Here is a 13,050-nt window from a genome sequence, read left to right as displayed (position 1 = left end):
AGTAATTAACCATTCTTGAAATGGTTAAAAAATAAGGCATGGGTGTACTTTTTCCTGCGCCACGATCTGCCGTGCGGAATGTATCCGTACACAAAATCGATTGCACCTTCAAGGGGATGGAGGAAATTACATGTCTGTTTTCGAAAGCCAGCCGTTTTTTTTTTGCAAATCACGTACCATCGTTAATTTATCGGACCCAGAAACGCCCGGCATGGTGCATTCTGGACATGTTCCTGTAAAAAAAAAGAAATGCCCAATGCATCGGAACGTTTAAAGGGAAACTTGTGGCGTGGCGGCACTCAAAAAGAAAAAACCGGTCGGTTGGTTACTGATCGATCTTTGCAATTTGCTAGAAATGCGTGACCGATTTGTGTTGATGTGTATGATTTTGTAGGTCTCATAGTGTATTTTTCGTAGAACAGCAAATTATCTCCCATTAGGTATGGTAAAGTGGCACAAATTGTACATTATTCCGCTACTGCCTGCACATTACGCACGGTGCGCTCTAGGTGCTCACAATTTCGCTTCATGATTTTTACATTTTGCGTTGCACAGTGATGATATACACACTTGTAAATGTAATTGCATCGTTTTTCACTTACTACTTTTAGACGAACATTTCTAGCAGTTGAAAAAGATCAAACATCGTGTACTTACACTTTTGCCGCTAACCTGTTATCGTTCCTTTCTTGCCACTGTAAAAAAATAACACTACCATCAAACAATAGAACGGACAAGCGCAGCAGCGTTGCATTTTTATCTTTAGGCTGGTTGCAACTCCGAAAAAAAAGGAAGTCCCTTTAAAGTTGCAGAAATCACGATTTAATTACTATTTTCAGCATTATGCTGGCAGGTCAATCTCACGCCAAAAAGACCCATGCAACCGTAACGGATCCATTTTTAAAAAGCCCATCCACGAGTGCAAGTGTAACGGACGATATCTAGTCCCTTTGCCCAACCGCGCCAGGGATTCTCCGCTGCCAAAACCCATCGATAAACATGATAAATGATCATGCCAATGGAAGAAAGCAGGCAAAAAGGTACTTTTAAACGAAGGATAGCGCCGAGGCGGTGGAAAACATTGCAAAAAAAAAGCAACATGCCACTATCCCAAATGCCCCTTACGCCGACGCAGTCAGTGGTGATCGTGCGCAAAGCAGACACCCGAAGTAAAGGATGACGTTTTTTTATCGTTGATCCCTAGATCTAACATACAATTGCTTTCCCATCGATGCATACGCGCACAGCACTGGCTGTGTTGGACATCCTTTGCGTCCCTTTTTTTTTGTTATTGTTGCAGTACGTACACGGGGTGTTTGTCCGTCATGCACTTGTTGCGAACCCAGCTCAGCGTGAACGAACGAGAAATGTGAAAAATGACTTCCAGTTAATCATTGTTTTCAGTGTCACTCTCATTGTAAGGATGTTCTGATTTTTTTCTTTGGCAACTAATGATAACGACAAAACATCTAGCAACGGAAAACTACACACAAAAGGGATCATGTCCCTGCAGTATGTCCCCGGCAGGTCTTGTGTCGCTGTGGCGCCACCTAATTATCACGGCGAAGAATTTGCACGGCATATCGGCTGAGAACAATCGATGATGGCATTAGCACACACAAAAAAAACAATTGAGCCGCACTGACATCTATTGCCAAAACGGTGAACGGGCAGTTTTTATGCAATCCGGCGCGACCATTTGTCACCTACCTGCGGTTCAATGTATCACCATCCTCCTCCTGTTGCTGCTGCCGATAATGATTCTGCCAGTGGTGGTCGGTACTGTCGTCGTCTTTATTGTTACCGCCGGCGTTTTCAAGCGTTCGATAGCGTTCGTCAGCATTCGGAAGCTGCTGGCCACGGCTGGAGACAAGTTTGCCAGACGGCGTCAACTTGCTTTCTCCCTGGACTACGCGCTGAAATTTGCCTTCTGGGAATTGAAAAGAGTAACAGACAAAAGTCGAGTTAAAATTTGGAGGGAATTTAATATGTTGTTAAGAGCAGCTAAAATTTAGAGGAACACATTTTGCTGGAGGGCTACATTATGGCGGCATTATATTTTTATTGGTAAGGTTCATTATTTGGACATCAAGTTATTCTGAGAATCCACCTCAATCAATCATAACCATATTAGAATACGGTACCCCTTTTTTAGTTATAGATAACATCCATAGAGCATAGAGCGTTTCTTTCATGTGTTAGCAGCTGCTATCTCTTATCTAGAGCCCATAGAGACGGTATATTTTGGTAAAATTTTCATCTTTCAGACCTGAGTGCACTAGAAAAAAAATTATTTAGCTTAAAAAATTCCATATTTACAATAGATTCGTTCTGAAAAGTATAATTTAAGATCAATTCCAAATACCTAGTAAAAAGTACTGCAATTCGCAATATTAAATTATTTAATAATAGATAATAATGATCGTTTAGGCGAGGGGACATGTGGCCCGAAACGGGTTTGTAAATAATTAAACTAAGAGTCTATTATTTCGATCATTTTCATCAAACCTTTAATTTTTATTTTTAAAGTCATAAATCAAGCTTCAACAATAAAAATCTATAGAAATTTGATATATATTCCCTAAGTCTTTTCTTGGCAAAACGAGGTCCGAGAACTGAAAAGTTTGGAGAGCCCCGGTTTAGGCTTTAATCATAAAATAATGAATTCTTTTCCGATATCAAAGGGATCCTTGTCATTTTACTCACTTAAAATTATGACCAATTGTATACAATATTGAACGATACATGTGATTGGAATTTTTATTTTTGAGTTTTTAACGCGAACTTCAACGCGAACGAAACATGTAAATCAACTAGAAAATAGTAATGATAAATATCCGGTTATTTGAACCCTTGAATAACTTAAAATTAGCAACTGATCATACCTTTTCATCCTTTATTTTACTATACATAACCTCCATTTTACAATTATGCGGTCAGACGATTGAACATGCGATCCATGTTTATTGATTACGCTTCCAATAAATGAGATCGTGCAAGAATTATGTTACGATTGTTTTATACCAACCAAACCGCAAACGTGGTAGAGATTGCAAATTCAATAAATAATCGTATTCCGTTCGCTTTGGTAAATTTTGGATTTTGAGGTTCAATTTTGCGCTTTCGTGTCGTGTCAAACCACACCATCTCCGTTCGTTAGACTTCGCTTTTGAACTCTTTTGAGATGAAAAATATTATACCCATTACCCGCAAAATGAACATCAGTCTTACCCTACCACCAGTACCGATCACTAGAGCACAAACAAAAAATACCCCGATCTACGATCTCAGCCCGAAAAGTGTATACTTCCGATTACACATTATTAGAATCTTGCAAACTTCCGCTCCGTACTGTGGGTTAAGGAGTCGACTGCCGGGGGACTCGGCACTGAGGTCGACGGTAAAAGCGACCGAAAACGGAAGGAAACGTATCTCAACAGAATCACATGAATACACATCTACGTTTGCCATCACTTTCGATGTGCACTTTTTTGTGGGATGCGTACAGTCGACCGAAAATACGCCGAGAAGTAAGATCCTGGAAGCGAGGAAGTACATCAAAGGGAAATGGGATTCATTTTAATGTCCCGAAATACACAGTCCTGCATACAATTAAATCATACCCAAAAGGCACTCGTCGCTCCGGTGCTTTCCATCTCCTTTGCCGAACTTTAACAGCAAATCGCACAATGGGTCCGAATAGACGAATGATGAGTACACACAAAACAAGCACCACACACATGTATAAGGACGCAAGACGCATATGTTCATCATTTGTCCAACACGTGCTGCCTTCGGTAGGATTGCAGGGGTTGCGAAATTTGAACTGCAATAAATAGGCCCAAACGAACAGCACACTTGACGGCAGGGCGCTAAGGCTTCTAGTGAAGAACACACCAGACACGCACGGCCTTGCTTTATTATTCAAGCCTAAACAAACTAATACAAACTGACAGAAGGAAAGAGTGAGAGAGCCAGAAACAGAGGATCATAGAAAAAAGCGCAATTTGTGACCTTTGCCCTTCTGCTGAAGGTAAGGAGCGTAGGCACACGCGTGTCATAAACTCGCTCGAAACATGTCTCGACGGCACGAGAGCCTCGCCCTCTTGTGCGCACCAAATATTCATTTCCATAAGAATTTAAAAACGAGCGCGCTTCCGGTTAAAACGCTGCGCTCCCGATCATATTTGAACACGTGCGCAGCGCGCTAGAAGGTACGTCGTTTTCCTCCCTTACCGCCGTCACACACCGTCTCCACAGACAAAGCGCGTCGTCTAAGAATGTCCATCCTCTTCACAAAAGCCCATCCCTCCTGCACGTAAGGTTAGAAAAACCGAAACCCCAAAACAAAAAAACACTCAGAAAACGTTCCATTGTCAGTGGGTGTCCTTTGAACCGTGCAAATATCGTGGTACCGTGGCGGTTGCTCGTCGTGTGCATCGCAAGCGATACGCCTTACAGCACACACACACCCACAGGTTGCTGCTCTGTCTCAAAAGTTCCGCAGCGGACAGGAACTGCGCAGTGGTGAGTTGCGCCGTTGCTAAATTACCAGTAACAACCTACGCCGGTCATATCCGGGCGAAGTGATCTGATTCCTAGCAAAGTAAGAAACGATCAAGAACGGTGTCCTCAACCACAACAACAGAGGGAGGGGAGAAACAAATCAAGACACCGTCGTCGACCGGGACGACGTTTCCTGTAGCCGACCGCCGAAAGTGGTCGGGAAAAACCGTTGAAAAAGTCCGTACCGACCCCGCGTTGCACCTGTTTGACGATGGTCGGGGGCATTGCCTTGTCCCGCGCGCGCACGATCAGGTTCGTTTCATTTCTTCCCTTCCTTTGCTGTAGTAGGACCGTAGGCACACTTCTTCACACTTCCGTGCACAATTCCGGTAAGGCTATTTCCATTTTTCTCCCCTCCGGTTCAGGGGTTGCGCAGTGTTGGTGTGGAGCACAGCACGGGCATAAGGCTTCATCAAGGTGAAAAAGAGCGGGAGCTGTTTGCCCAGGCAAAGGTAAGGAAGAAGTACTCCACTCCGCTCGCATATCCCGTACCCACCCCCTTAGCCGTGTTGCTTGACGAGAAGCAATTATTCGACCTAACCTGTTGAACTACAAGTAGAGAAAGAAAAAAAAACATATCCCTCCCGATAGATGAGGCAGGTTCATCAACGACTACGACAAACATATTGCCTTGCTGCTAGCCCTGGGTCACTGTGACTAGGAATAGGTTTTTGCTGTACTTGTCCTCCCCTTCATTGCCTATTAATGTGTGTGTGTGTGTGTGTGTATGCTCACTGCATCGTACAATTACTGCAGCAGGTTCAACATGAAACTGGCGCGCCTGAGAGGTCTGACTCCACAAGCGACAGAAACCCAACGGCAAACATACTGCAAGCGCTTTTTTCACGCTCGGACGATCGGACTTCTCCAAACGCAACGAACTTCTTCAACGGTTGCTCGGTGTAGACAAGTGCCTACAGGATGGAACCATGATTTAAACGCACCACTCGTCCTATTGCGCGTGCGATTGCGTTAACGCCCAACCAACCGTTTTGACCGTTGGAGTTGCGCAACACGTGTAACGGTGCGACTACGGGTAACGCACACGCACAGGACACTCTTGAACTTTGTGCGAATGCGCGTGTAGTGTGCGTATCAAAATTTATACATCAGCAAACAATCAAAACACTTCGTTCACTTCCGGCATCGGCAATTTTCATGTACGTTTTTCTAGCTATCCCAACCGTCGAACTGCCGCGCACGAAGCAAATATTGATCTAGCCGACAACGGTGTGGTTGGTGGTCTAGGCACATTATCACCTTCCAAAAATGAAGGTGTGAGTTTGGAGGGGGGGGGGGGGGGTTCTGCTGTAAACAGATACAGTGAGCAAATATGCTCTCGCAGGACAACTAACCTGCTTACACCGAGAGCAAACATGATCGATCGAAATGGATGAAGAATGTGAGAAAATCGTTCGCAAACTGCCCGAAAAAAAACCGTTCCGACAGAACAAGACGTTGCAAACAGTGCGTAATATTAACAGCTCACGTACAATGAGACACTGTGTAGATGTTGTATGAAAGACAACGCATATGAGTAACATTTTTTCTCCTCCAAAAACCCAGTGAAACAGTACACCGGAAACCAAATCTCGTGCATTGGATTTCGAACGAAAAAAAAACCCAACGCCCTATCTAATCTATATAAATGAGATGAAATAGACGACATTAAACCGTTTCTTTGACCGTTTTGCCTATCAGATGTGATTAACAAACCCCTACAGTCATCAGTAAAGCGTTAGAACATTTCAGTTTTTTTTATAAAATTTGTTGGTTTCTGTTCCGTTCCGGTTCATTTCTTGTCCGCTCATCTTAAGCATCAATCACCGGGCAAACACACCAACCCCAAAAAGGTTAGTGTATCGCACATCGTCCTCTCCCGGCCCGGAACGCTTCTCCCAGAACTGGTCAAACCGGACCCCCCTACTGCTGCTGGTCCCGATGCAGTCTGTATAGCCTGCCCGGTTATAACTGTCCTCACAACATCGTCGTGTCTGGGAGCTTCTAATATGCTTGAGAAATGCGTCAGCAAACAGAGGATGTCACGTAACGGCAAAGGTCAATATGATCGCTTAATCAAAACTAGTTCAAGCAGATGGTAGTGCGGCAGCTCTCGCTCGAGAAACAAGAAAAACCAACATCGCCCCGTCCGGCGAAGGCATGAATTATCCGTGGCAAATCTAATAAGTCTCTGCATTGTTTTCACCCTTGCGGAGAGGGCCCCGCTGTTGCATCGCTCAAAAACAATGGCCACAATGGAGGACGGACGCAAGATGACCATCTACACACGCGAGATCGCCCGAGAGTGCACGTCCAAACAAACAACCTGAAGAACCAGTTAACCTCGACCGCCACGGTACGGCACCGTTCCGGCGAGATCCGGCAATCGAAAGGTTGGCTTTGGTTCAGTGCCGCCCGGCAAGTACCTCGGGCGGCACGTTTCTCTTCCCTTATCAACAACCCAGCCTCTCCCATCAAGATGTAGATGAGCGCTGTTGTTTTTTTTTTTTTTTTTCTTGGGTTTTGTTTCATAAATATGCTTCATTTCCTTGTCCCCCGAATTACGTAATCTACAAACACCGAGCGACATTTTCACTATCATGGCAACTGCACAAAAGCGCTGCCAGCTGAAACTTGCTGCCGTTGACGATGACTAGGTGTGGACCGGGTTTGATTCATCGGAGAGCATCATTTTGCTTCCCTCGCTCGGTAAAAACAAAACAAGATCGAACCGGGATCGGGGGTATGATTATTTTAATTTCAAAAATTTTAATTTATGCACCATCCCGTAGTACTAAGAGGGCACCAACCGGGTCATCCTGTGCATCACAAGGGGGAGGGGGGACTTCGAGCTCCTCTTCTCTGTGCGATGAGGGCTTTTCCCAGCAGCAACAGGAAAAACCGGGCACGAGCATAGAGACAAAAGCCGGAAAGTGGAAATCCTCCTCAATCATTGTGGAGTTTTTTTATTTGTATTTTTTTGGAATTTTTTTTCACATAAAAAAGTATTTTCTTCTTTTTTTAATACTTCAAGTTTCAAAAAGTATCGAAAAAAACAACCTACTTCTACCGTCAACCGCACACACCAGTCATGATGCGGAGCAAAAAGTGGCCCCCGATAGCGCACCGTCGTAATTAATCTTTTGTCAACGGTTCCGAACAAAACCCGATGGCTTCCACAAAACTGGTATCATCAAATTGTCAACTATCACCAACGGACCCCTACCCCCCTCCTCTCACCTCAGCTGCATACGGGTAATTTTAATTTTCATCCTCTGTGTGTGATTTTTTATGTGCTCAAACATTTCTCATGCATAAAATAGTACTTTGAAGAGGAAAAAAACGGCACACACATATCCATTTCCTTGCTGAACAAAAAAAAACCTCATACCCTCTCACAACGTAACGATCGCATCCCTAAAATGAAAAACAAAAAACAACGATTCCTTACTCGCTTTCATTATGCACAAAAGTCGATGGTGACAACACATAGTTTTCCTTCCGGGTTCCGGGATCTGCCAGCGGGAAAATCTAAACGAATACACGCGCGACTGGAGGCTAACAGTGGTTCTTAATGTTGTTGGTTTTTTGTTCACTCTCCTGCCCTGCGTCTTGTGATTTCTTTAATGTATTCCCAAGACCCCGTGCCCTAGCGGATGGTGCTCGGGTGTGCTCGTATCATCATAAAAACGATTTCATTTTTTTCCACGCTCAGATAGCGACGATGATAATGTTATCAATCATTATTCTAAGCACCGCTTTTCACGCTGCTTGCTCTCTCTCTCGCTTTCTCTAACACACAATATCTAAACACTTTTCTTTACAATCCGGAAGAGTGCACACATTCAGAACAAAATGTCCTTGCGCTTAAGCGCGGTTTGTGGCCCTTGGTGCAAGCACAGATCGCGGGAAGCGCAACGGCAGGCGGGTTGCATTTAAAACGATCCAAACCAAATTACATCGCCCAACAAGCACCAAATCCAAACCCCCCGATCCCTGGCAGAAGCGCGCAATCTTTGCGTAGAGAGGAAACAGAAGATGAAGAGAAAAAATGCCAGGGGTGCGACATAGCGCGGGATGCTGGCTGCACCGGAGGGTGAAAAGAGTGTACAGCGTTTTTCTTACCTTTTGCCATCATCGCACGGTAAGATCGGGGAGGAAGTGTTTCACTACTGCACCGGAGAATCGGACTCATATCAGGGGTAGCGTTTTTTTGGGTTTCGTTTTCCTTTACACTCCCTTGCGCATTTTCATTGCTCAACTTCTTGTCACTCAACGGCGGCTGTGTCTTTGTGCTGCCGGCAGGAGTGCATAAACAATCTTACTTTACGATATTACATCAGTTTCCCCCAAGACGAAGCACGGCAGGCAAACGTTTAATTTCAACAAAATAAAACTGTAAGCAGCGCCGTCTTCCCATCGCAAAGCATCTTCTGCGCTGGCTGCGCGACCAACAAAACCCACCGAAGCGGCCTGGCGTCCAAAACCACACAGATTGCACCGAGCTGGATTGTGTGTGCTCTGTTTCTGTGAACTTTGATTGTTTTTATTACCTCCCAAAAAAAACACGTAATTACACTTCTGATTGCAACTGACTGCGCTACATTGTTGCACCGTTGAAACACATCCTGCCGCCGCCCAGATTACGTTTACCAATCCTTTTTGAGCCTAAAAGCGGTTGAAAAAAACTACAACAAAGAATGCTCAGATTGCGCGCGCAATTGCATCATTACCAGAGGGAGGGCGAAGGTTAGGCACGCACACGGCGTTTGCTTGATGCGAAAAACTCGCGCCAAAAGTAATGGCTCCAACTGCCCGAAGGTTATCAAGTTGGTACTATCATAGACGCAAAGAATGGCTTCTGCACTTTGCCACAAACGTTCGCTGCTAGTTTGCATACAGCGCACAAGGGGAGGGGATGGGGAGGTTCGACAAGAATTCAATCTCAACTGCTGCAACAATCCACACCCCTGCTGCTCCCCATAGGGCAGCCGTGTTTGATAAGAGTCAAACGCGAAAAGTTACCATTAATCTTTTCCCCCCCAAACCATCTCGCGCTTCTTTAGTGAATGGTGTTCCGCTGAATGGTATGAATGGGGACTGCCCCCCCCCCCATCGATCGCGCTACCCATCTTTGCTTATCGGCACACGACAGCGGGCTAGCAGCTAGGCGTCGCCTAACCTTCACCATCCTTACCCACTACTACTCCGCTGCCAACTCCGGCCGACGGTTGAAACCCCGGCCAACCAAAGACGAACACGAATTTCCGTTAGAATTGACCTACAAACGGGAAGAAGTAAACATTCCGCCACAGAATTCACGCTAATCTTTTCGCCAGCCGGCCGGCGTCAGGCCTGCATTGATGTGTGTGTGCGTGTTTGTTTGTAGCTGATAAAGTAATGATGTCATTTGTGGATCTACACACATATTGCGCCCATCTGCTCATGAGGAGATCATGCACGCAAAGGAAAGGAATACTAGTTCTGCACATATGCATATGGGACCGTATCGTAAATTGTAGTCAACAAGGTCACTAAGTGTGTTATCATCCAGCACGGTGGCAAAATAGCTCAAGATCAAAAACCAGCCTGGTAGGCTATGGCCTTAGGCTATACATCCTCTCGCACTAGAGTTGTTTGGGCTGGAATTAACAATGAGGTCATTTTTTAATATTATTTTAATATGGAGAGCAATGTTTTGAGTCGTTCGTGAGATGTCATCTGTTATTCATTAAGCTGTAATTCTAATTCAAGCCTCTTTGATTTGCTCTCAACCAAAAGAAGTCCTCGAAGTAGTCCAAGTAAATAGTCTGAGGTATTTGGGATTTCTTCTTAAACTCTCTCAATGGGAAGGTAAAGTAACACATTATATCAAGGATAATGATTGGATATGTTTTTGTTCATCGATAATTGAAGGTTACATCTGGTTTAGTATCTTTTGGTGATCAAACGTATGAAAATGCATTTTACATTTGAGATTTGAACACATGACGAGCATGTTGTTAATGCCGTACACTTGATGAATACACCACGGAACTGGTGGAATAGCTTGATGCTACTGAACCAATAATAAGACCTGAGTCTCGCAAAACATTTGGTTACAAACATGTTGAACTGCCTAACGTTACAAATTCGTAAACATTCACATACCAAAAAGAATTGGATTATTTGATATCAACATAAAATCAATAGGGACACAAAATTCAACATTTTTTTCCTTCACTAAAGCCATCACCGATCGAATATCTTAGCTTCAATAGATGCATTGAAATCATTACGACATCGAAGACAGGCTCACCATTGTCTGATATCGCGTACATTTGAAATGTTGATTCAATATTATCATCCATAGCTGCCACACACTAAACCCGCCAACGGTAGCGTCCGCGTCACGTTACAACCCTGAAACGTATCCTTTTACATTCAAACAAAAACCGGCAGACTTATTGCACCTTCAGACAATGAAACAAAACGCCTCACACCCAGCAAAGCCTCTCGAAGCGAGGTGTTAAAAAAGAGAGGGCCTTCTCTTCGACAAATCAAACACAATATACAGCATATTCATATTTCTATCACCAATCCACGATCCTTTTTCTTCGGATCCTGCCGGGAAGATACATATATACACTTCCATTCGCGCATGACAGATTCACTTAACGCCCTGCCCATCGACCGACCACCCCGGGGGCAACGGGACGCCTCCCCTCGCTGACCGGTGCTGCGCTTGTGCCCGCGATCCCTTGGCCGGGCTTACGAGCATAAAACCCGCCTAATAGACTATCCAAAACGGACACAAATCCAGGGCCGCGAGTCAAGTAGGTTCACATTTCTCAACCCCGAGATAACGCGCCTCAGCCCAGCAGCACTCCCCCTCCCCTGCGCCCCTCTTGACCAGTAATGTCGGCCAAGAACATGGCCGCAGAGCACCCTAAGGGTCAGATGGTTTAATTATGCATTAATTTCCGCGCTGCCCGCGGACTGACCGTGTGTGTAGAAGAGGCCGGTTAGATGGCCGGCCAGCATGCATTGTCCACGGATGCATTACGTGTGCGGCCTTTCGCGGGTAAATAAATCGTAAAGCGCAAGAACAACACACCCGTAAAGAATGGTGAGCATGCAGAGCATAATAATGCGAAGAAAGGGCACGCTAACACACACACACCGGACACCAAGACGCCGGTCAAACAATAGGAAGAAAGTTCGTTTGTTTTACGCTTGAGGGCAACCATCACAGTATCGTTTCTTCGCGGTCCGACCCCTTTGGCCCACCAATCGCTGGACGCTGTCCGGTCGGTCGGTCGGTTCGGGGCACTACCGTAAAACCAAAGATTGAAGTGGCCAGTCAAGAGGGACGGTTTGCTACTAGGACGCCCAGAAGGCGAAAGAAACCGGTAAGGGTCACTGACTTACATCGACGTTACGCTGACCTTTCGCCGTTGTCCTCCACGAGGGGTGCGCGCGCGGTCCTTCTCCGCGATCAGATCCGCGGTCAGTTTTTTTTTTGCGCGAGCGCATGCTACCACTACGGCGTCTTTCACCGATCGGACCTGGCATTGTTCTTCAAGATTACGGTTTATTTTGATTAGCAATAAAAATAAATCACAGCTCCCTTAAGGGCCGGGCGCGCAAAAAAGGGTTGCCCGGATGAAAAAGGGCCTCGTGGGACCCGCGAACGTTTGGTTGCGCGCGAACCTCGCGAGAGCCCATCACAACGCAAGCCCGGGGCGCGCATCATCCCAGCTGCAGCAATTCGGCCAGAACGGTAAGCATTAGACAAAAGGGGCATTACGTCCTTAAAATGCACCTCTAAACCATTTCCATATCATTAAGAGTCCTCTTCGCGGGCAGTTGTTCCCAGGTAATTTGGGTGGACCTTTGGATTGGTCGGAGCTAGTACTCGAGACACTGTGTTGCGTCACCCCGCCTCAGCATTGGGACATCAAAACGAACGAGGCTGTGTGCATCCTTGTGCAGTGTTGCGTCCAGCTGCCGAAGCAGATCTTTACCCTACACCTCTTGCCTGCAGGAGGAGGCTCTGATAATTTATGTGTTATCTCATTCCGCACGCTCATCATCTCACGGTGACGTTGATGGTCTTCGGGACACGGCGGATCCCGGGGACGGACAGCAAAATCACAAGCGCAGCTTAATTCAAATTTCTCTCCCTCCCTGCCCTTCTCGACGGCGTACATAATCGGCCGAGCAAATCGGCAAAGACAACGATCCTAATTGTACAACTAATCCAAAACAATCTTTCTTCCGCGTACGCTTGTGCTTGGGCGCACCCGGAGGTACTAGAGGATGCAGTCCCTGGTCAAGAAAATTCCCGATCTCCCTCTCTGTCTCTCTCGCTGGCCGTACGATTCACTGTACTGGGATGTAATAAAAATGAAAATTCGCTCCGTAACGGTTCCTTAAATTGCCGTTGGCTTTCCCTTTTTCGGGATGAGTTTGTTCTTTTTTTCCTTGGGTTAGAGTTGTTGT

The 13,050-nt window shown here is 45.6% G+C and overlaps 1 protein-coding gene across 2 annotated transcripts in view; it reads right to left on the bottom strand.

Annotated features, from left to right (window-relative positions):
- LOC120950071 (M-phase inducer phosphatase-like) overlaps positions 1-13,050 on the bottom strand; it is a 117,562-nt gene that overhangs the window by 87,670 nt on the left and 16,842 nt on the right. For both annotated transcript variants that reach the window (XM_040367811.2, XM_040367812.2), the window contains one exon: positions 1,711-1,930. In XM_040367811.2, the coding sequence (XP_040223745.2) occupies positions 1,711-1,930 (220 nt within the window). The remainder of the gene's footprint in view (positions 1-1,710; positions 1,931-13,050) is intronic.

Source organism: Anopheles coluzzii, chromosome 2, assembly GCF_943734685.1.
Source record: "Anopheles coluzzii chromosome 2, AcolN3, whole genome shotgun sequence".
Classification (NCBI taxonomy): Eukaryota; Metazoa; Arthropoda; class Insecta; order Diptera; family Culicidae; genus Anopheles; species Anopheles coluzzii.
This window is presented reverse-complemented; position numbering and strand designations above follow the sequence as displayed.